This window comes from Glandiceps talaboti, chromosome 8, assembly GCF_964340395.1.
Source record: "Glandiceps talaboti chromosome 8, keGlaTala1.1, whole genome shotgun sequence".
NCBI classification, from domain to species: domain Eukaryota; kingdom Metazoa; phylum Hemichordata; class Enteropneusta; family Spengelidae; genus Glandiceps; species Glandiceps talaboti.
The window spans coordinates 24,497,299-24,520,918 of NC_135556.1; the positions used below are offsets into that span (position 1 = coordinate 24,497,299).

General features: G+C 35.9%; 4 protein-coding genes across 4 annotated transcripts; 2 read left to right on the forward strand and 2 right to left on the reverse strand.

The window, feature by feature from the left end:
- Window positions 1-167: 167 nt before the first annotated feature.
- Window positions 168-3,302, reverse strand: LOC144439406 (fatty acid hydroxylase domain-containing protein 2-like). The gene is made up of 5 exons (XM_078128693.1): window positions 3,188-3,302; window positions 1,894-2,009; window positions 1,470-1,675; window positions 883-1,161; window positions 168-264 (listed from the first exon to the last, which is right to left on the reverse strand). The coding sequence occupies exons 1-5, from the start codon at window positions 3,300-3,302 to the stop codon at window positions 168-170; spliced, it is 813 nt and encodes a 270-aa protein (XP_077984819.1).
- Window positions 3,303-5,123: 1,821 nt separating this feature from the next.
- LOC144439407 (fatty acid hydroxylase domain-containing protein 2-like) lies at window positions 5,124-7,302 on the reverse strand. The gene is made up of 4 exons (XM_078128694.1): window positions 7,188-7,302; window positions 6,547-6,662; window positions 5,862-6,067; window positions 5,124-5,406 (listed from the first exon to the last, which is right to left on the reverse strand). Exons 1-4 carry the CDS (start codon window positions 7,300-7,302, stop codon window positions 5,124-5,126), a joined length of 720 nt encoding a protein of 239 aa, XP_077984820.1.
- Window positions 7,303-8,092: 790 nt separating this feature from the next.
- LOC144439013 (fatty acid hydroxylase domain-containing protein 2-like) lies at window positions 8,093-13,951 on the forward strand. Its single transcript, XM_078128253.1, has 5 exons — window positions 8,093-8,223; window positions 8,958-9,073; window positions 10,077-10,282; window positions 11,341-11,613; window positions 12,299-13,951. Exons 1-5 carry the CDS (start codon window positions 8,109-8,111, stop codon window positions 12,447-12,449), a joined length of 861 nt encoding a protein of 286 aa, XP_077984379.1. The 5' UTR covers window positions 8,093-8,108; the 3' UTR covers window positions 12,450-13,951.
- A 150-nt stretch (window positions 13,952-14,101) lies between these two features.
- LOC144439025 (fatty acid hydroxylase domain-containing protein 2-like) lies at window positions 14,102-21,713 on the forward strand. The gene is made up of 7 exons (XM_078128267.1): window positions 14,102-14,216; window positions 15,478-15,557; window positions 18,050-18,254; window positions 19,020-19,141; window positions 19,584-19,789; window positions 20,112-20,384; window positions 20,978-21,713. The coding sequence occupies exons 2-7, from the start codon at window positions 15,483-15,485 to the stop codon at window positions 21,135-21,137; spliced, it is 1,041 nt and encodes a 346-aa protein (XP_077984393.1). The 5' UTR covers window positions 14,102-14,216; window positions 15,478-15,482; the 3' UTR covers window positions 21,138-21,713.
- Window positions 21,714-23,620: the final 1,907 nt, after the last annotated feature.

Genomic DNA, 23,620 nt, shown 5'->3' on the forward strand with positions numbered 1-23,620 from the left:
TCAAAACCATAATATTTAATAAAAGAAAAATTGAAATATGTAAATGATGTTATATGTAATTGCCGATGAGGATTGTTGTGAAAATAGACCGAAGAAGTGTATTGGTAGCATCATATATATACATGTTTATCTAACGTACATATAAAAAACATGAATTCTAAATTGTTTTAGTCTTTCTTCTTCAAAGTGGTGTACTCCCTGTACAAAGAATCAGTTCCGTGTATTCTGTCCAAGATACCAAACACACCATAACAATAGTTGAATCTGTGATACAGATAAACAAAAGAAAAGTAATCATAGATTCATAAATTCATAGATTGTATACGTGGTCAATACAGAAAACTTTAATTAAATTCTCCATCATTTGCGTCTTTCATTAATCCCGGCCCCTCCATAGCACTGCCACCCAAACCATTCCCTCCATAACACTGCCAACCAAACCATTCCCTTCATAACACTGCCACCCAAACCATTCCCTCCATAACACTGCCACCCAACCCATTCCCTCCATAACACTGCCAACCAAACCATTCCCTCCATAGCACTGCCAACCAAACCATTCCCTCCATAACACTGCCAACCAAACTATCACATTCATAACGCTGTCAACCCAAACACCCCATTCATAATCATGTCAACCCATTCTATTGGAATTGGAAGGACTGGTAATCTGAATTTTGATCAGCTGAGTCAGTTGAAACTGTCAGCAATAAGATGCGGTCTGAGTAACTATAGCAACAAGCGTTTCGTTTCAATGAATATTCATAAATAAACACAAATTTGTTCCATATGTTGGTAATTACTAATATACAAATAATGATTAATTTGTAAATATAAGTGTATTTGCACATCGATATTTTACAAGAAATTACAAATCCTTACTTTAAATGATGGAAATCGTGGAACTCCGTAGTGTGGCGAAGAGGACCTGGAAAACTATATCCAGAGTGGTGGACACAGGTTCCAACCAAACCAAAGAATAACCACAGCCATGACGTCATCATATGTGATCCCATGAGTAAAGGACCAGTAAGTGTTACTATGACACCAGATGTGAAGTATTCTATGGGATGTGAATACACTGCTACGATACCTATAGGAGCTGTCCATTCGTGGTGTAACTTATGAATTCTCTTGTATAATACCGGGTGATGTAATAATCTGCCAACGAAAGAAACAACTAACTTGTTGTATGAAAATACATTTTATACATGAAAAGAGAGAGAGGAATGGGCACGTATTCACAAATTTGGTGAGTTGACGTCTGTCTGAAACGTTAAGTCTACTTTTTCTTTGGAAGCTCTTAATATGAAATCTACTGTCGAATCATCATTTTCCCGGTTTTTTTATATTAGCCCTTCGTAACATCAACAAGTATTTCGTTGATAAAATTAGTCGGTAATACACAAAATCACGAAGACTATTTATAATGAAAATAGTAGATGTAGATCTCATTAGAACAAACATACCGATGTGTATAAAAGAAACCAATTTCTTCAACGACAAGATATATCACTAGATCACGAAATATCTGCCAAAAAGTTGGTACGTCATATCCACAACTGCAACCACGCCATCTAGCGACGTAATACCAAACGACGAAGGACGGAAAAGATACCAGCATTGAATTCACTGTGATCACCCGCATAGCTTTCCATAATTTCCCAAAATCTAACTATAAAAGAGAGAGAGAAAAAATATATACATACATACATACATACACACACACACACACACACACACACACACACACTCACACACACACACACACATACATACATACATACATACATACATACATACATACATACATACATACATACATACATACATACATACATACATACATACATACATACATATAGTCTAACAGGGTAATGACGTAATTCCTACCGGTTTATCTGGTTGTATTTTATATTTGTACAGTAGTTTGGGTTTCTTGGTGATGTCCAGAAGTAACAAGATTGAGTTAGTGCCCCAGAATCCCGCTGAAGTGACGATAATGGTTCCTTTAAAATAGAAAGACTTCCAAATCAATAAAGAATGTAATACTATGCACATTTGTTAATCATTTACAATTTTTTGAGTTATAAACAAGGACTTGGCATATGCTGTTTAACATTGATTTTTCAAGCAGGAAGCCATGATAAAATTGTTTTATGAACTAAAATTCCAAAATAAATATCAAATCCTCACTCCATATGGCCACTTTAATGATTTATTTATTGATTGATTGATTGATTGATTGATTGATTGGTTGATTGGTTGATTGATTGATTGATTGATTGATTGATTGATTGATTGATTGATTGATTGATTGATTGATTGATTGATTGATTGATTGATTGATTGATTGATTGATTGATTGATTGATTGATTGATTGATTGATTGATTGATTGATTGATTGATTGATTGATTGATTGATTGAATAAATTATAAGTGTAAATTGTACATTCCTTCAGGTGCTATGACACTCACATGTAGCAGTTTGGCTCACAATTCAATGATCATGACAACGATGAACTCTCTATACTCTGTTTGGAATTTGCTGTTTGGACCCAGAGCTTTGTGTTGTCTGCGGTCACTCCTATACTCTGACCTAATTTCTAACTGCAGATATAGCAAACGAAGCTGTTCGTGCAGAAAACATTCGTAACCGATTTACCAGTAGAAGTGCAAAATTTTACAATCATCCGAGGAAGGAGGAAAATAAGATTCGTTGGTGGAAGGGCAGAATGTGTTGTCAGTGCTCCTACCTACCCAACGTTTCTTTTTTTAAAACATTACACGCTATCTATGTCTCTGAAGATGTTTCGGTAAAATGATTCATTGGTTTCGCCCAATTAAATCATTTAAAACATTTACAAGTCGTCAATTCAATAGCCATACACAAATTGGACGATGTTTTAGTATACAGTTTATATCGTGTTATTTTAATTTCTTTATTTCTTACCATGATCAATACAGCGTGTACTCGGTGTTCACGTAACCCTTAAAGTTTACACATCGTGAACGGACGGTGTGCAAGTTGAAGGTTTGTATTTATCCCATAATGCACCATGTGTGTCTTATCTTACACTGTTACAACAACATTAATACGCATTGTGAATGAAGGGCATACCTGAACCCCACTTGTCACTACAAGTCCTACTTACACGTAACCACTATCCCTACACTGAAACTTACCTAGGAAAAACGTTAGGAAATCATCTTCTCCAAAGGCTTTGTAAATCGGACTCCAACATTGTAATATATAGTCATTTTCAACTCGATGCAGGCTAACATTTTCAGGGTTTGACATCTTGAACGACAACCTGTTGTCTGTTATACATCAACACTGTGATCAATACCTGCCTTATCAGTTAGACCCCCTAACTTACACAACCTAAGTTAGCAGTAATGATTACCCGTCGACGTGATACTTACATCGTGTGATTTTTCTTTTATGAAGTAGCTTAAATAGTATACTAGTATATTGATAGTAACAAACCTATAATTGTCTTCATAAGCTTTTGTCTTGACAATTATTTCAATTTGGAGAAGGAATATCCTGCTAATACTTTCATCTGATAATTGTATTTTATACATACACACATTTTAATTTACATGTTGGTTCATCTTTTTAAACAATGCAGGACAAAGTCTAGACGATGATGTTGACTAGTAGTTCATTACGGTATAGTCTATTTGTATTGGAGGACGATTAGGGCTAAAAATAATTGTTTGGTTCCAGTTACCTGACCCCACCTAGTTTTTTTACGCCGACCCTAAACTTTTTGTACGTATTCGAGAAAAAATAATAAAATCGCGAACATCGTTACTGTTATTAATTATGATTTACTTTTACATTGTTTATTATAATCTTATATGTTATCATCCGATATATATGTTTTGTTTAGTTGTTATACAAATAATATTCAGATTTATAGGTTTTTCAATACATTCTTGCTGAGTGTAATATTATTCACTTAAAACTGTATTGAGGTATAATGTTTAATCAAATAGCGGGGCAAGGTGTCTTATTAGCTCTCTTAGAGCTATTTGTCATGTCATTCACTATTGTAACTTTAGTAAGTGTACATTTATTATTGAATTTCATACATTAGTGGAAATAAAGCAATACAATACGATACAATACAATACAATACAATACAATGCAGTACAGTACAGTACAATACAATACAATACGATACAATACAATACAATACAATACAATACAATACAATACAATACAATACAATACAATACAATACAATACAATACAATACAATACAATACAATACAATACAATACAATACAATACAATACAATGCAATACAATGCAATACATCCTAATTCGAGCCAATGCAGTACAATGCAATGCAATGCAATGCAATGCAATACATCCAGAGTAAAGTGAATAAGTCTTCAGAACAAATGAGTTTGTATGGTTGGCAATACCACAGTGATTTCCAATCGTACCCGAATAGTTCTTCAAAATTACCCAAATTACTTGTACAATGTATAAAGCAATATTCGCTCAAGACTCGCTCTGTATCCAGTGAACAGATAAAAACAATTTGCATGAATTAAAAATTATTTTAGTCTTTTTTCTTCGAAGTGGTGAACTCTCTGAACAAAGAATCAGTTCCATGTATTCTGTCCATTATACCAAACACACCATAACAATAGTTGAATATGTGATACAGATAAACAAAAGAAAAGAAACCATGGTAGAAAATTTATAGATTGTATACGTGGTCAAATGATATACGTGACACGGCGTAAAAATATGGCTCATTAACGTTTGCTGTTATTGAAGTATAATGTATCATAATGGTTAATGAACTGTCCTCTTGGAAAAAGAATAACAATCTGAAGTTTGATCAGCTGGTCAGTCCAAACTGTAAGCAAGAAGATGCGATCCAAGTAACTATAGCAACAGACGTTTCATTTCAATGAATATTCATAAATAAACACAAGCACATAGTTTCATTTGTTGGTACTTAACAAATATACGAACAACGATGACCACTATATGCATTGAATAATTTTTGAATTTAGAAAAATAGATAATATGTGAAGTGTTTTATCTCCACATCGTACTTGAAACTCTGGCTTCAATTTCCACAAAATTCACAACTTACTTTAAATGATGGAAGTCATGAAACTCGGTAGTGTGGCGAAGAGGACCTGGAAAATTATATCCAGAGTGGTGGACACAGATTCCAACCAAACTGAAGAATAACCACAGCCATGACGTCATCAGATGTGATCCCATGAGTAAAGGACCAGAAATCCCAACCAGAATACCAGATGTGAAGTATTCTATGGGATGCGAATACACTGCTACGATACTTATTGGAGCTGTCCATTCGTGGTGTAACTTGTGAATTCTCTTGTATAATACCGGGTGATGTAATAACCTGACAACAGAAGAAATTATTATAATACATTGTGGTATCATACAGCCATAAAGATAGGACTGGACACGGATGTAATTCATTGCCAAGTTTATTGTCACCACGTCACAAACAAAAATATGAAACTATGGGGTCCTCCTTTTATCAGAAAACAGGGTAAGCCTAATTTTGCCAAGAAAACATATTTGACTGTCTCCTCTACTTTCTTCAATGTAGACAATACATGTCTGTTTACTATGCTGGGAAAATTTAAACATGAAATATAATATTGAATCATGCATATGGTAGTATAGTTTTCCTTTTTAAAATTAGATTTGCCGTTTATAAACTCCCTGACTGATATGTTTTATTTCTCGAAGGAAGTATTACTCTCAGTATTTTGATAATCAATACTCTGTAATACACTTATTATAAAATGAAAATAGTAGATTTTATTAGAAAAAAAGTATGAACAGTACCGATGTGTATAAAAGAAACCAATTTCTTCAACGACAAGACATATCACCAGATCACGAAATATCTGCCAAGGAGTTGGTACGTCATATCCGCAACTGCAACCACGCCATCTAGCGACGTAATACCAACCAACGAAGGATGGAAAAGATACCAGAAATGTATTGAGCGTGATCAATTGTATGGCTTTCCAAAGTTTACTCAAATCCAGCTATAACAGAGAAAAGTGTATATGTATGTATATATGTATGGCACATACACATACATAAATACATATGAAAAGAGTGGAGGGTCTCAATAAAACTAAACTCAAAGGGTTTCCCAAAAATTCTGACTAGTTTTTGCCCTGTTGACACAGTATCATCATGTTAGCAAATTCAGACAGACAGACAAATATACAGACAGACAGACAGACAGACACAGACAGACAGACATACATACATACATACATACATACATACATACATACATACATACATACATACATACATACATACATACATACAGACATACAGACAGACAGACAGACAGACAGACAGGGAGACAGACAGACAGATAGACAGACAGACAAATAGACAGATAGACAGACAGACAGACATATAGATAGACAGATAGACAGACAGACAGACAGACAGAAAGACAGACAGACAGACACACACATATACACATGGGTAATGACGTCATGCCTACCGGTTTATCTGGTTGTATTTTATATTTATAAAGTGCTTTAGGTTTCTTGGTGATATCTAGGAGTAAGAAGGTTGAGTTGGTGCCCAACAAAATCACGGAAGTGACGATAACGGTTCCTGTGAATTACAAATGAGGAAATGTAAATTACTTATAAACTTTAATAATATTATTATGATATACATTACAGGTGTATACTGAACATCCTTTCAGATAAACATGGAAGCCTGCTATTACATCTATGGTAGTATAGTAGGCATGGCAACAATGAACTCTATTACTACACTGTGACGTAGTCATATTTTGTTTATTTATTTTATGGTCTTGTATGTGTTTAACTTTACTCACCACTAACATACATGTACTAAGTGAGCCCTGATTCAAAGGGGATCCAAAAAATAAATAAATAAATAAATAAATAAATAAATAAATAAATATATATCCCCGTTCGGAATTTGTTGGTTGTATTTATCCCTTTTCACCACATTTTACAATTTACCCAAACAATGCTACTTTTCAGCTTTAATGTACTCTGTTACCTTCCCTAGTACTTGGTCTGTTGTGAACTAGGGCATAGCTAAACATCAACACCTCACTAGAAGTCGTTATGATACATATACTAAATTCCTCACACAAAAACCTACCAAGGAAAAACGTTAGGAAATCATTTTCTCCGAAGGCTTTGTAAATCGGACTCCAACATTGTAGTATATAGTCATTTTCAACTGGATGCAGGCTAACATTTTCAGGGTTTGACATCTTGAATGGTTACCCGTGTTGTCTGTTATACATCAACACTATGATCAATACCTGCCTTATCAGTTAGACCCCCTAACTTACACAACCTAAGTAAGCAGTAATGTATTAAATGGGATCCTTATATTACCACTATACACGTCATTTATGGATACGTGAATAATTGAAATTGCGACTAGTAACGACGCAACGTTTTACTTCATACTTCTGAAAAGTTGTTTCGATTTTAGGTTAAGGAGTATTCTGAAGAAAACTTTCATCCCATTCCATACTAGTATTTTTATATTTTACATGTCGGTTAATCTTATCAAATAATTCAGGGTAAAGTCTGTAGGTTACTAGTATGTTGTTGTCTAGTGCTCCACTTCATCACCTAATCATTGCAGTATGGATGTCCACATTTTACACAGTCTGATTATGACCTGGTGGTTTCTCTCTGGAATCAACTTTAACTTTCTTTTGACGACGTTGATTACATATTATTTATTATTGATGAGTTATACTCTAAATTGTGAGAATAGGATGTGGATGGAGTAAAATCGGCCGTACTACAAACAAACAAACAAACAAACAAACAAACAAACAAACAAACAAACAAACAAACAAACAAAAATTACGAAGATCGTAACAAAATGTCGATTTTGGAATTTGGTAAAATATTTCTTCCTCTACTAGTTTATTGACCTCTTATTACCTTCATCTGTGTACCCCGTGCAGGCTCTGCGTTCATCTGATCAAACAATGCAGGACAAAGTCTAAAGGTTATGTTGTTTTTTCAGTACTTCATTCGGCCACCGAATCGTTGCAGTATGGATGTCCACTCATATTCTCCGTCTAATTCTACACAGTCTGGTGTGTTGGCTTCTCTCTGGGGTCAACTTTACCGTTATTTTGACGAAGACGATTACATGATATTTCTTACCGGTAAGTTGTCACATCCCAGGAAAAAACCTTACTATCCGTAGAAAGCAGGCCAGACCTTAAAAGTAACATACGATAGGCCTATGCACTGCTTTATAAAAACCATAAGCTGTCACTCCACTTTATGAAGAACAATAGTACCTTTTGAAAGAGTTCTTATTGTCCGACAGACAGATTATATAGTTCTGACTCAGTGAACACAGTGACTCAGCATTATACTATATAGGTTTCGGCAAAACTTCCGCTAATTCCAGACATATATGTACTGTGGGCTTCACATGATATATGGACTGGAATTGTGCTCTCAGGTCATAAATTTATCCCTATATCTGGCAAAGGAATTGATCATTTACTGCATGAATTTGATCGCCTTGTGCTACTTCTGTATTTGTTACCTAACAAATCCAGAAATATCCCATCGATCAGACAGAGGGAAAAGAAATTGTCTAGAGTTTACATGTTACTGGACAACGCATGAAGACAATTCTGACAGACAGTACAGGCAGTCAGCCATACATACATACATACATACATACATACATACATACATACATACATGCATGCAGGCAGGCAGGCAGGCAGGCAGGCAGACAGACAGACAGACAGACAGACAGACAGACAGACAGACAGACAGACAGACAGACAGACAGACAGACATATAAATGTTTTCAAAAAGAAAGAGAGAAAGAAATGGTAATAATATAGTTAATGATGACTTTTTCTTGTTCTGTCTGCAGCAACTGGTATCATTTCATTTGCCACCTTTTGGGGAATGTGTTTTCTATTCCTGTATGTTGACATCACCGGCAAACCGGCATTTCTGGCTAAATACAAGATACAACCGAAAGAGAAGGTAAATGGTATCCGGGAAGTGGTATACATCGGGAGGGAAGGAGGGGGTGGGTTACCCAATGTAAATGATGATTTTAGGTAGTGATACCTTTTAGGGTATGCATTTTCAGGGGTTGCATCTGGTATCGATGGAACAATCACAAAATTACAACTTAGTCTGACATGGTAGGGGTATTTTTTGTATTGTCTAAATGGGGCCAGAGATTTTAGTACAGAACGGAACACCTCTACCAAACCAATGGGCACTTACTGGAGTAAATAGTATGGGGCCAGAGATTTAGCACCAGAGCGGAACACCCCTACCAAACGAATGGGCACTTACTGTGGTAAATAGTATGGTTTGATTCAAGATCTTCAACTTCGTTTGGCTGCACCTGACAATAAACCGTACATAGAATACAATAAAGGGTTCTGTCAAGTAGTAAAAGGAACGAAACTGAAACTGACAAACTATATGAATTTAGAAATTTTCCAAGTCACATTCTACATTTATATTGCTCCAAAGGTTTTACCCATTAAAACTGTTCATAAATTCCAGTGCCGTGTCTAGGTATAATGGTTATGAAGTATATATAAATTATCACTGGGCGTCGATCTGTAAATAAATACATTGCTAATTTGTATGAAGAATTCCAGCACTGGGTGGTAGCGCATGCTCAGACAAGTATAAAGTTTAAGAAGGATACGCAATATATACACAATGGCTAGAGTGTCATCTATCGCCTTAATTTTAAATAATTGGCCGAGTTACTTTCCATGTATAAAGACATCAGACCATCATGAATGTGTGTCTCTGCATTGGAAAGTTCTCTTCATCTATAAACCAGCTTGTCTTTTTCTGAGTCTCTCTAGTTATACCTCAGACTATTATAGAGCTATAGACTATTATAGAGTTGTATAGTGGTGGTCTGAGGTTATATTTACACAACATCATCATTGGGACCCGGATGATACATCGATATGTACCCATTCCTAACCCTAAATATTCATTGTATTGTTTACAGTTGGATTTAAAACAACTTTATCGAGCCATGCCGATTATTATGTTTAATCAACTCGGCCTATCCATTCCATCATTCTTCGCTTGGTATTACATCGCTAGATGGCGTGGTTGCAGTTTCGGTTATGACGTACCTTCACTGTGGGAAATCACACGTGACGTAGCAGTGGCACAGCTGATTCAGGAAATCGGTTTTTATTACTCACACAGGTAATAGTGAAAACTACAATAATCAGACTGGGAATACCGAATCTGAATATCATGATAACATCTGAATTTGAACTCAACTCAATATGAACGAAAACAAATATATCGTAAGAACAAATTACTGTCAAAGACTCACTTTGAGGTGAAAATCTAGGTGTCAGAATTGGTACAGTACAAATTTAAAGAATAATCCCGTGTAATTCTTATCAAAACAACACTAACGTGATGACCAGGGATTGAAACATGGCCCTTTAACCAGTACATATAGTGTCTGGTATACGACAATGATTTAGCCTTTAAAGGGTAGAAATAGATGTCAACGCATAATTTGCAACCCGATAGTCATTGATATTTTACGTGAACAAACAACGTCATACACGAACTGAAGCTTGAATAGCACTAACGAAGTGAATTATTATTTTTTGTGATTATATACAAAATGCGAGTAAACAAACAAACAAGCAAACAAACAAACAAACAAAGAAAGAAACAAAGAAAGAAAGAAAATTTGATGAGCTGAAACTATTATCATGGCTATTTCATGGTTTAATAGACTACGCCACAGACAATGTCAAGTTGTAATTATTGTACAGTTCAGACCATAGGGGCGTGTAGTATTTCTTTAGATTGTTGTTTTCCTTTGTCTAGAGTCTCGATCTGACAACGTGTTGACTTGAGTACATTTCCCCAACCTCTACCGGGGGGAGGGAGAGCCTCTACGGAAAGAACATCTTATTGTATAGAGCATAAATTGATACATTTGTAGTAGCATGATTCGTGTGATGTTTTCTTAGGAAATCAGCAATCTAAGTAATATAATATGTGCCCCTTTGTTTCAGGATAACATAGAAAATAAGGCAGCAGTCATTATTTACGCTGGGGGGGGGTTAGGTACAAATGAATGGCTGCAAAACGTTCAAAGTTTGAGAGTTTGAGCACTCTCAGCCTTTCCTCATCGTGTTTGAGGAATTTTCTAGTGAACCCCCCCCCCATTCCTCCGACCCCCCCCCCCCCCACTTCCGTCGTAACTAAGTCATATATGGTATGTACTCATTATACAGGTTATGGCACCACCCATGGTTCTATAAACGGATTCACAAATTGCACCATGAGTGGACGGCCCCAGTTGGACCAATAGCTGTATATCTTCACCCTATCGAGTACTTCATCTCTGGAATTGTGGTGGCACAGGCAGGGCCAATTTTAATGAAGTCTCACCTAGTGACGACATTGGTATGGTTAACTCTCGCGTTAGTAGTGACGACAACACACCATTCTGGATACCATTTCCCTTTACTGCCCTCATCGGAATTTCATGATTTTCATCATCTCAAGTAAGTTACCATGTCTGGTATATTGATGTTGCTATGGTTACTTTAAACTTGTAGTTCGTCACAAACACATTCATAACCATGTTAAGTCAGTTTGACGTATGAAGTCTCATATTCTAATACCCCGCTCATCTGACACAGAAATCTAAACGACAAACAACATTAGACAATGCTGTGTTATGTTAAACAATACATAAACACGGTGTTAGATGGGGGAAGGTTGGCATTTTTCTGTGTAAGGCAGTTTTTCAACAATTCAATTCTTCCAACTCCACCCCCTGTCATATAATGACCGTTCCCTTAAACCGAAATCCGCGCTAAACTTTTGGAGTATTACTGATCTATTACCTTCACATTTGCTTGTGTTGAATGTGTTCACGCTGACACGATTGTGGGGGTCGCACCCCCAACATAAATAATGACAGCTCCCTTAATTTCTATTTTATCCTGAAATTTACAATAATCACAATGAAGGCGGTGAAGACCAAATTTAAACTCAACCATGTATATAAATAAAGGGATAATTCAAGCAAAGACGAATGATACCCTATATCGGATTTTAATCATGCATACTTGGACTATTATGACAGGATGTATATTCACACATGCCATTACCCATTAGTATTTTGAGTAAAAAATTTGACTCGTTGTGTGTCCTATATTAACAATATCCATTGATCTCTTGCAGATTCAACACCTGCTTTGGCATTATTGGTCTTTGTGATTGGCTACATGGAACCGATAAACTATTTCGGCAAAGTTCGGTTTATGATCGACACAAGGTCCTACTAGGGGTAACACCTTTATCCCAATCCATACCCGATCACAAGAAACTGTGAACGTATTGTGTAAACAACGGTGCTCGAAACTTTGCCTAAACATAGAATCAAGTCATGTGGTTATTGTCGTCATTGCCATTCCATACAAAAATCTCCAACGTGACTGGATTCTAGGTTCTGGTTAAAAGTTATCAGATCTTGCCAATACCATAATACAATGCAACCACCTTCATTCTTGTGGGCATTGGCAGATTCTCGTGTCCCGGAATTAAGAATTACAGTATACAGGGATTCGTGCAAAGAACCTGAGCTCGAGCTTCGTCAAGCGTACCAATTGGATATATATTGTCACTGTGTCATTTACATGATTGTACGTACCACATCAATGCCATAAGGATCTTTAATGTGTAAACTGAACATGATTTACTTAGCCAGAACAATTCAAAATATGAGAAATTCTGTTTTGAAATTCATTTATTAATATCCACGCACATTAGAATGAGGTAAACATTTACAATGTAATACTGTAATAGACCGTAAGAACATAATAATTATCAGTGAATTTGTTGTAAGAACATGAATAATTATCAGTGAATTTGTTGTTCCAGGCTTCTTAATAGGTCTGACACCCTAATGGTGTCAATGTTCCTAGCTCGTTGATTAACCTTGAATGAAATCTAAAACAATTGATGACGTCATCGGTCAGGGCTTAAATGGAGCGATCACCAGAAGTCTTTACGTAACATATACAATTACATTTACATTCGAAACCGATTATTTCACAAGTCGAAGTTGTTTTAAAATGTAAATTGATTTGTAATAACATTTTTACTGAACAAAGTAGGTTTGTTTGTCAGCATAGTCGTGTATGGACTAAGATTCAATTCAAGGATGGTCCTAGGACAACATATTCACGTCATATATGTATGTACCAAGATTTATAAAACATCGTCACCGATCACTGTTTTAATATATGGTGAGGGTGGCCGGTGACGATGCTTTGAGAGTATTAATGAATGCATGATGCGAATATCTTATGCGCCAGCAATGAAATGCTCACAGCGTGTACAGTAACTTTGCCTTGTTCTTTACTTTTGCAATTTAAAGTAGCACAAGCTGATTTTATCAATTTCTTTAATACTCAAGTGAAAAATATTTACGTACATGGTTGTAGTGTAATCTTAATAATAGATCCGAGTTCAGTGCAAGAGCAACTACATGACAGAATACTGCGAGTACCTTTCAAATACTCAGCTTGGGCCCTTTATTTAATCTTAATTAAATTCCTCCCGAACTGTCAACATTGATTTTGTACATCGTTTATACGAATTACGTAATGGTTATTGTTGTAGCTGTAATCTTACATAACAATCACGTGACATAACAATATTGTAAATATAAACAGAACCTCGAAGTTAGTGTGTGCTAGGGGGTCTTTGGTCACATGAGTAGCTGTGGTAGTCACATGTCGTAAACTGTATCATGTTCGCTGATTTTGTATGCGCCAGTCGATGTTTTGTCAGTTGGGCCAAACGATTACAATAAAGTCCAGAGAGCTCATACTCTGATTGTGTGGAAACTGAAAGGTGCAGTCATCCCTGGGCATTTATCCTTTGTGGAAACAGTCTTGTTTTTTATTGTTTCGTGTTTCATGTGTTTATTTCGTGTTCATCTTACACAATTAAAAAAGTACAGCGAGCTAGGGGGACTAAAGTTGGGTGACGGCTCGCTCGCCCAAGAAAGCGATATATTTTTGGTTGTCAACGACGCTAGTATGTAACATTTGACAGCTCTTACCATATACCAAGAAGAACAAGACTCACAAAGGTAATTTATGCAAATATCTCCTTTATTTTAACTATACAGAATTAGAATATGTTTTCATTCAGTCAAGATCGCCCGGCGAATATTTGTCATTATTTGAGGTCAGACAAGATCAAACATGACGTAGATTCGTTGAGTGTAGTGTACAAAACACAACTGTACTGTCACGTACACACACAATGTCAGCTATAAGAAAACTCCCGGCTAGACAAGTAGTGATTTTTGCAGCAAACGAGTGTTTTCCGTACAATACTTTATCGTGTTTGTTTTTGTCATGTGAAGGTTATCACAGTTATATTGTAATTAGGGAGCCTTCAGTAATTTCAAAGATGGGAGAGAGCCAGAGGAAATCAACCCCGGTCTGTGGCAAAGTATGACACTCCCTCGGCCGCGGCCCCGGCCCCGGGCCTAGTTCGTTGTGCAAAACGACCCCACCCCAATTTCCTTTCCCTCAAATATGACCCTCCCCCTGTTCAAATATTTAAATGAAAAACATTTTTAACACTGCCTCCCTGTGGCATAGTTGTTTAGAGCCCAGGAGGTCCTGGGTTCCAATGTCACTAGAGACTCTAGTAGAGATATGGGAGACAGGGAATTTGTCTGTAGAAAAGATCCCACCTGCCCACATTGATAGTTTTTAAATGCATTTGTTTCGAAGTATTTAGTGAAAGTTTTTGTAAATTAAGCTGCTCCTACCCAAAATGAATAATGCAAATCCCCCCCCCCCCCCGCACTGCTGAAACAGAGTGCCCCCTCAACCTCACCATGAACCTTTTCTAGCTGTATTGATTAATACAAGTAACCTCTAAACTAGTTGTCAAATCACCACTGTGTCATGTAATGACACACAGGCACTTGTGACCTAAGATGCTTTTCAATATAATAAAATATCGCTAATATTATGGGCACTTTTGGATGATAATATTACGCAGTGTGCATGTGTAGAAATAGAAACCCATGTTATTTAGCACTCTCACATATTATCCACCAAATATTGTAATGTTATCAATATTTTATTGTATTCTGAAACTGTCTCGGGTCACAAGTGTCTGTGCACAAGCAACATAACAATGTGACAGTGTATAAAACAATGACCACTTTATTTCATTTCATTCTTTATGCGTCATTAAACAAAACAATAGTATTTAAAAACTGAATGTATAAATTAATTAGTAATATTGATTGAATTGTAACAATTGTACTAGAATTATTTCTACATAATATTATTTTGCATAAATTATTCCATGTTTTATAAACCCTACAGATAAAATGGAGGGTAAACAAGTACTGTGTACACCAAGCTGTAGACCTGCACCAGCTGTTCAACCTAGTTCTGAACCACAGGTAAGTAAGCAAAGCTTTATCATTACGTGACAACATCAGTATGTACTAACAATAGAATTAGAATGGCATCTATATGACCATGTTAGGTGAGAACCATTTGATTTCGGGGGGGGGGGGGGAGTGGGTATGGCAGCAATTTTTTTTCCCATCACTGTGACAGCATTTTTTTCTCCATTGTCAGTCCTGCATCAATTATTTTGTCCATATGCAGAAGCAATGCAAATTTTTTTTTCTCGGTTTCAATTTTGTAACATGCGGTTCATAACTATACCTACATGTCACTGGTTCACAACTAATTTGTTATAGCATGTAAATAGCAAGAAGTAGCAGTTTACAATCCATGCTTCTGCTATTTAAATTTTATGTACAAGAGATAGCTGGTAAAAATTCCATGAGGAACTGACTGATCTGGGGAGTGCTGTACTCCTGACCCCTCCGAGTTGCTTTCCTTTAAGCTGTCATAATAGTACCAGGAGCCGGAAGAAAATATCTTGTATGTGTAGTGAAAATATCTTGTATGTGTATCTTGCATCTTGTGAAAGCAGTCTTATATCATAAATGCTGGGAAAAAAACGTAGGGGTTGCTCACAAATATTGAAAATATAAACGTGCCGCCAGAGAAAATGAGAGAATCAGATTCCCAAATTTTGCTGATTTCAGCACATTGCAACTTTTTTTTTTACTCCTGTCTGTTGGAACAATTTTGTTTTCTCAGGCCATTACGGGATCAAATTCTTTTCTGTTTCTCCTTCACCTGCCAACAAATTTTTAACCCAACAATTCCTCCAACCCCCACCCCCCACCCCCGAAATCAAATGGTTCACCTCTAGTTAGTCAGTCTTAATCATATCGCTATGTTTCTAATGATCACTGCAACACGAGATGTTTACTGTAAGACAGATGGACTTGAGCCAGTTGCCACCAAGTGAATGATATGTATACCATTGTTGCAACTAAGTTTGCAGAGAACCACACTTTAACTTCACATTGTGACTATGAGTATTCTCTCCACTGTGACTTGGCAATACAGTCACCAATATGTTATGTTGGTAAAAAATAGCAATCACTTTAAAATCAATCAGGTGATGAGAAAAGTTGAAACAAACTGGAGTGAAGGATATAGAATGCTAATACCTAACAAAGGTAATGATGTATTTTTAATTGGTCATTCACATATTCTGACTCCCGATCACTGTGATAGAAATTTTGTCACTGACTGGAGAATACATCAGTGATGATTCCAGGAGCATAACCTCCTGTGTGCACTGTCTCTGAATAGTAGGGCGCCCCCACACAGCAGGATTCGGAGAGCATATAGATTTGACATGCAATTCATTGGTTAGTGCAAAAACAAACATGGTGACTAAATATTTTCTTTTTGTGCACAATAATTCCATGGTAAAATCTCCATGATATTTCTTTTTCATAAAATTGACATAATGAGAAAAATTCCAAAATTCAGGTGACTATCCTTGTGGAAAGTATCCAGGAAATTTAGATTTGTATTGAAATTCCATTTTTCTTACATAGCAAAGATATTAGGCAAGGAAAGAAACTATCAATAGTGCAAATGAACATTAATTTCATTAAAGTTATATTTTTATTGAAATAACATAAATATTCTTTGTTAATCACATGAATTATAAAGCTGAGAAGGTATGTCTTGCAAGTCATCAAGTCATACTCAGCTTCCAATATATATTCACTACAATGATCCGTGACATACCTGCATTTTAGTCATTTCATTTCTGATCTCATCATTTAATTAACATATGTACACAAAGCCTTGAAGTCAATGACATCATGTCATATGATATATGGCATGGGACAGTGTATATATATAAATATTATGTTAATTTACCCCGGATCTAGATTTCAATATTAAAGTTTGTGTAAATGTTTAACAAAAGGGAATGATCAGATTCTTAGAAATACACAATGTGTTGTATGATGGTCAATGGTGTAATTTCCTTTAAATATCAGCAGTTATAAACCAGCATTTCCTGGAAAGTTGACAAATGAACATTGACCTGCAGGATGTCAGATTTCTATTTATAACACTACAGATAGAAAGTGTCCCACCCTATAATAAGAACTAGGTATCTGTTTGTATTACTTTACTACTACTACTACTACTACACTGTCTAACAGGACAGTATGAATTACAGACTAATTCTAGGCAGATGTCAGAAAATAGTAAGTATATGTATTATAGTGTAGAACAAGACATTATGAAATACAAACTACAACCAGCAACAGGCAAGCATTGACAAGTAGGACGTGTTATAAACAGGAAAAGTAAACAAATGATAGCACCGCATGTTGAAAGTACAGAAACTTTCTCTGGTCTGGGTTTATAGCAACATAAAAATGTGTACACTTGGTGTAAAACAACTTTTCGGAAATGTAATATTATATTTTTGTTGATGTTTCCTCTGTGTTACCATATGGATTATTGTACTTCTGTTTTGTTTGTTTGATTTTCTTTTTAGGCCGATAGACTGACCCAGTCTTTTGACTCAATAAAGAAGTATTTATTTGTGACTGGTACAGCTATCTGTGTGTTTGCTGCAGCTCGTAATTCTATTACATGGCACATACAGCAATGCTGGGGTGCTTCGGGGGATTTTTGGCAGTATGGATGGCTTCAAATCTTTAATGCTTTTGGGGGTGACCCATGGATACTGTGTGTTGTCGGTAAGTTTTGATACATTGAACAGAAATAATGAACAGATTAATATATTTAACATATTTGTAATGCTGTAAGTTTTCATTCTCCCCCCCCCCCCCCCACCCACCATTGCTGTAATTATTAAAGGAAGTGTTAAAGCCTTGTCACAGTGTTGGTTAGACAAAGCAAATAGAGTTTGTAATGTGTACCTAATTTGCAGTTGCTCCAAAAATATGTAATTTTATAATGATGTGTTATGACAAAAGATCGTCATTGTGACATTAATCAATGGTGAGGGAACATGATTCGGTTAGGAGTCCACTAGAATTTAGGTAGCTTTGATATGACATGTAATGAGTTGATGTGACTACCACCTACTGCCAGCTAGTGGCCAGCTTTTGAAATGAAATGTAATCAGCTGTGTGACTGCCTCCTTGTGGCAAATTTTTGACATGAAATGTAATCAGCTAGTGTGACTGCCAGCTAGTGGCCAGCTTTTGACATGATATACAATCAGCTGGTGCTACTGCCACCAAATGGCCAGCAGTAATGAGTATGTCAGTCATTCAACTATCAAAAGAAGGACCATTAAACACAACATACATAGACAAGTTGATCATGATACTTTTACTAAAGTTGACCTGTTTGTAGTTGTGTGGTTTTCATATGTGCAAGCTTGTACTCCTTGCACATCCCTATCCCATAAACATGTTGCCCATCATTCCCTATGATTATACAGACAATCTTGTTTTGTTGTTTTCTGACATCTCTATGGTAACATGTCATTGCAGGAACCATCACCGTGACAGGCATATCCTATTGGTTATTTGCATCATTATTTTTATTTGTTGATGTCACTGGAAAGCCAGCCTTCATGTTGCGTTACAAAGTACAGCCTGAAAAGAATATACGGGTGAGTGTCTTTAATCATAGATTCTGTAATGATAACAATGATTAATATAAGACATATGTTTTAACCACAATATTAAGAACAAACACAGCCTTACCATAGAAACCATACTGTTCTGCTAATGCAATGAAGCTCATCATGGTAGATTTTGAATGGTACGTGCTGTATAGAGGTCTGTGGTTATATAATGATGGGAAACATAAAACTTGAGCATACACTGGTTTAAATGATAACAAAATCCTATGATTTAATACTGTAAGTTCACAGGTTGATAGACACAGTTTGACCAAGGCAGTGCTAAATGTTCTATAATTCACAGGTAGCTCAGCTCAGGTTAACTAAGGTTGTATTACTAGTAACTGTTCTATGCTGTACATAGACGGGTAGATCAACTCTGATTGATCAAGGCAGTACTAACTGTACCATGCTGTAATTAAATTCATAGGTAGATAGAATCAGGTTGACCAAGGCAGTACTAACAGTACTGTTCAATCAGACGTTTGCCACCATCCCTGTTATTATGCTCTTCTACCACTTATTTGTATGGAGAGGTGTTGAATTTGGCCCAGAACTGCCAACATTCCAATGGGTACTGGTTGAACTGATTGTCTTTTCTCTGGTAGAAGAAGTTGGCTTTTACTATTTCCACAGGTAAATTGTAGATATTTATTCAGTAACATGTTACCATGATCACTTTATAAATGATTTACTCAGGAATAGTAAGTTTGTAGGATTACAAACCTTTTATAGCTAGGACATTACAAAACATGACATTTTCACTGAATTAACTATTTATTGTTACACTTCTCCACAAAATGTGTTTCATGTAGTGAAGGTTTACTTGAATAAGAAAGACATTGATGAAAATAATGAATTGAAATTCAACCATCATTACTTCTGCATTGCTTGTATTTATATGAAGACAGTTACCATGGTTACCTGTTATGTCTAATTTGTGTATTTTGTTCTCTAGATTGTTACATTATCCAGCATTATACAAGTATATACATAAAGTTCACCATGAATGGACAGCTCCTATCAGTATTGTTTCTCTGTATGCACACCCAGTAGAACATGTCATGTCCAACATCCTACCACCACTAGTTGGACCATTACTGACGGGTTCTCACATTGCTACCATATGGTTATGGTTTATCATAGCTTTGTTTTCTAGTATCATTGCCCACTGTGGATATCACGTACCATTCCTACCCTCACCCGAAGCACACGACTTTCACCACCGGAAGTAAGTCGTATAGTCAATACGTTGTTGTAAAACTAAAGTATGATGAAAGAGTAAATTTGAAATCAGCCTTATAATACTATGAGTGTTCTCTTGGGATTTGGAGATCTATACTGCAGTACTGTGCATGCATGTGCATGTGGGTGTGGGGGGAGTGTAGAGTGTATGTATGTGCTTATACATTGTATTTGTGTCACAAATTGTGTGTGCATGCATGTTAGTCTGTGTGTGTGTGTGTGTGTGTGTGTGTGTGTGTTTGTGTATATTTGCACCTCAGTGTTTGTGTCAATGCATGTATGTGTATGCACATGTATGTATGGTGATGTGTATGTCTGCATGCACGTGTGCTGTTTTGCTTTAACATAATGATATTAGAACCCTATAACATATGGTTACCAGTGTGTGGGTACTTGTTAGTATTTGCTCACAAGCTTGTGGTGTTCTCTACCATACTTTCACTCATGAATTACAACACCAGAGAACACCCCAAACACGAAAAGACCTCAAGTATGCCACATTAGCACTGGCACATTATGGAGTTCTCTGTTTTTACAGTATGAAGATTATGAATTAATTTACTTGCATATTATTTATAGGTTTGTCAACAACTATGGTGTGCTTGGAGTACTAGATCGTCTACATGGTACCGATAATCTATTCCGTGCCAGTAAAGCCTACCAACGTCACTTCATGTTGTTGTGTTGGACACCAGTGTTACAGCAAGTACCAGATGATCCAAAGTTGAAATCTAAGTAATGGATAGCAGCTGTTTCTATTTTGACCCAAAATTATCATACTTGCTTGAGTTGAAATGTTAGTCATTACACCATTTATGTAGTCTAGTCATTATTACTCGATAGATTATTAATTATTAATATTAATAGCATAATCCTTTGTGAAAGGGACCTTGTAAGTGACAGGACCATGTGACATTAAAATCAACAAATGACAGCAGAACTCAGAGAAAAAGTGAATACTGGTAATTTTGCTTAGTTCTTTGTAGCAAGATAATGAATAGGGCAGCCAATCATATCTTCAAATAGTTGGTGTGGATTTCAGCCTTTGGACCATGTGTAAAGTATCATCAGTTAGTGTTGACTTATACAAAGAGACTTGGCACAGTCATAATAATAAGACAATGTATAATATGTTTGGGTTACCTTCATGTTTACAAATTATGAAGTCATCTATATATTTACACTGTAATGATGAACAGTCACCATATTTGTTGATTTTACTCACAGCTATATATAGCTATCACAAGGATTAATTCACAATGCATATGTGAATTTAGTGAATGTAATAATTATTGAAATTATTTGTGTTTATGTTATGGCCAACTTTGTGTGTGTGTGTGTGTGTGTGTGTGTGTGTGTGTGTGTGTGTGTGTGTGTGTGTGTGAGTGTGTGTGTGGGCACTGTTACATTGTAATGTACATGTGTGTGTGTGTGTGTGTGTGTGCATGACTGCATGTGTGTGTGTGTGTGTGTGATATGGACACTGTGAGTGTGTGTGTGTATCCATGATTATGGGTACACACATACATGCGCATACATACATACATACATACATACATACATACATACATACATACATACATACATACATACATACATACATACATACCTACCTACCTACCTACCTACATACATACATACATACATACATACATACATGCATACATGCATGCATGTGTTACACAATGTGTCCTTTGATTAATCATCTAGCTCCCCTGACATTTACTGAACTAAATCTTGCAGCTGAAACATTATGTTAATTTAAATTTATTTGCAGCTTTATATTATTGTGGTATGTTTTCATAATTCTATTTATTTATTTATTACAACATACCTCTCATGAAACATTCATCGTCTCAGGTTGGATGTTCAAACTGTGTTTTTGTAATACAGCTATGTTTTGTTTTGTTTTGAATTAGTTTTGAATATTTAGGGACAATATTGTTCCAAATTTATGAAAGTGTGGGAAATAACGTAATATTCCTTAGGAGGCAGTTTTACAGAGATAATGATAATGTGGTGGTATTTTATTGTGAAGTTTGAGATTTTAAACACAATAACATGTTCACATTGTGATGTTATTTTATTGTGAAGGTTTATAATGATAGCACTACCAATGCAAAGTTTTAGAGTGTCAACTGAAATCTAGGATCTGATTTTACTCATCATGATGAACTTTTAGACTGTGGTCAGAATTTACCTTGGGAGAAATCATTTTAAACAAATATTATTTTCCTAGAGTACCCCCTCACTTCTATCTGCCCAAGTTTCCGAGGCTTTCCAAGGACAAACATTTCAAGTCCTTCCCCTACAACTTGTTATGCAGGAATCACAAGAATTGAAATTTTATGATCACAAACCACGGGAATTAATCCCCTTCTTCAGCCCTCTGAAAAGATGCAACCCAATGCCTTGCTTTTACGATTGTTTTCAAGTTAATCTCTCCCCATAGCATCAATTGTAACAATATTTTACACAGATATGTATGGCAACTCTTGTTAAGTTTTCAGTGAATTGTTGTTGTCAAATTGAGAGTAATAAATCATATATGAAAAAACTGGAAGTGATAGTGTATACTGTTTTGTGAAGTGACTTGTCACTAGTAGTTATGTAACATGAAAATAAAACACACTTGTTACGCAAAAATAACAACACCTAAAAACGAAACTTCAACCAAATTTCAGAGTGATATAAATGTTATAAACACTGGATAAGAAGAAGAATGTAGAAATGGTATATATCCCCCTGTATAACATCCTTCTTAGTAATATTAGATGTGGATGTTTCTAAGTTATTGAAAGTATTCAAGGTATGATGTACTTGTCCATGGTAGGAAATTTAGGTCTGAACTAAACTTTTGGTCAGAGTTGAAGTGAAAAAACTACACAATGCCATTCACTTTAAGGAGATGAACCTCTTCAATGTACAGCCTGACTCATCATTTCTAGTACTTCCAACTTCAAAAATTACAAAATAATTTTGAATGAATTAACAATAACTAAAAAACCTCTGTACACAAAGTTTGCCCAGTTGGCAATCAGTCGTCACCGTAGAGGGCGTTGTAAGGATCTGTCGAACATTTGAAATTCGTACCAAGCAAGCTGTACCTATGTACACGACTCCGAATCCGAGGCTAGGTACACTCTGTACAAACTTATACCAGCTGGAGTTGAACTCGCCCCTCCCACCGATATGTCCGTTCAAAGTTTATTATAAGGTAAG

Bases quoted from the DNA above. Each gene is read 5' to 3' on its own strand.
- LOC144439406 (XM_078128693.1), bottom strand. From the start codon at position 3,302: ATGTCAAACCCTGAAAATGTTAGCCTGCATCGAGTTGAAAATGACTAT. The intron at 1,676-1,893 runs GTAGGAATTACG...TCTCTTTTATAG, and splicing joins AAATACAACCAGATAAACCG to TTAGATTTTGGGAAATTATG. The intron at 1,162-1,469 runs GTATGTTTGTTC...TTTCGTTGGCAG, and splicing joins GGTTTCTTTTATACACATCG to ATTATTACATCACCCGGTAT.
- LOC144439407 (XM_078128694.1), bottom strand. From the start codon at position 7,302: ATGTCAAACCCTGAAAATGTTAGCCTGCATCCAGTTGAAAATGACTAT. The intron at 6,663-7,187 runs GTAGGTTTTTGT...TGTAATTCACAG, and splicing joins TTTCCTAACGTTTTTCCTTG to GAACCGTTATCGTCACTTCC. The intron at 6,068-6,546 runs GTAGGCATGACG...TCTCTGTTATAG, and splicing joins AAATACAACCAGATAAACCG to CTGGATTTGAGTAAACTTTG.
- LOC144439013 (XM_078128253.1), top strand. From the start codon at position 8,109: ATGGATGTCCACTCATATTCTCCGTCTAATTCTACACAGTCTGGTGTG. The intron at 9,074-10,076 runs GTAAATGGTATC...TATTGTTTACAG, and splicing joins AGATACAACCGAAAGAGAAG to TTGGATTTAAAACAACTTTA. The intron at 10,283-11,340 runs GTAATAGTGAAA...CTCATTATACAG, and splicing joins GGTTTTTATTACTCACACAG to GTTATGGCACCACCCATGGT.
- LOC144439025 (XM_078128267.1), top strand. From the start codon at position 15,483: ATGGAGGGTAAACAAGTACTGTGTACACCAAGCTGTAGACCTGCACCA. The intron at 15,558-18,049 runs GTAAGTAAGCAA...TTTTCTTTTTAG, and splicing joins AACCTAGTTCTGAACCACAG to GCCGATAGACTGACCCAGTC. The intron at 19,142-19,583 runs GTGAGTGTCTTT...TTAAATTCATAG, and splicing joins AGCCTGAAAAGAATATACGG to GTAGATAGAATCAGGTTGAC.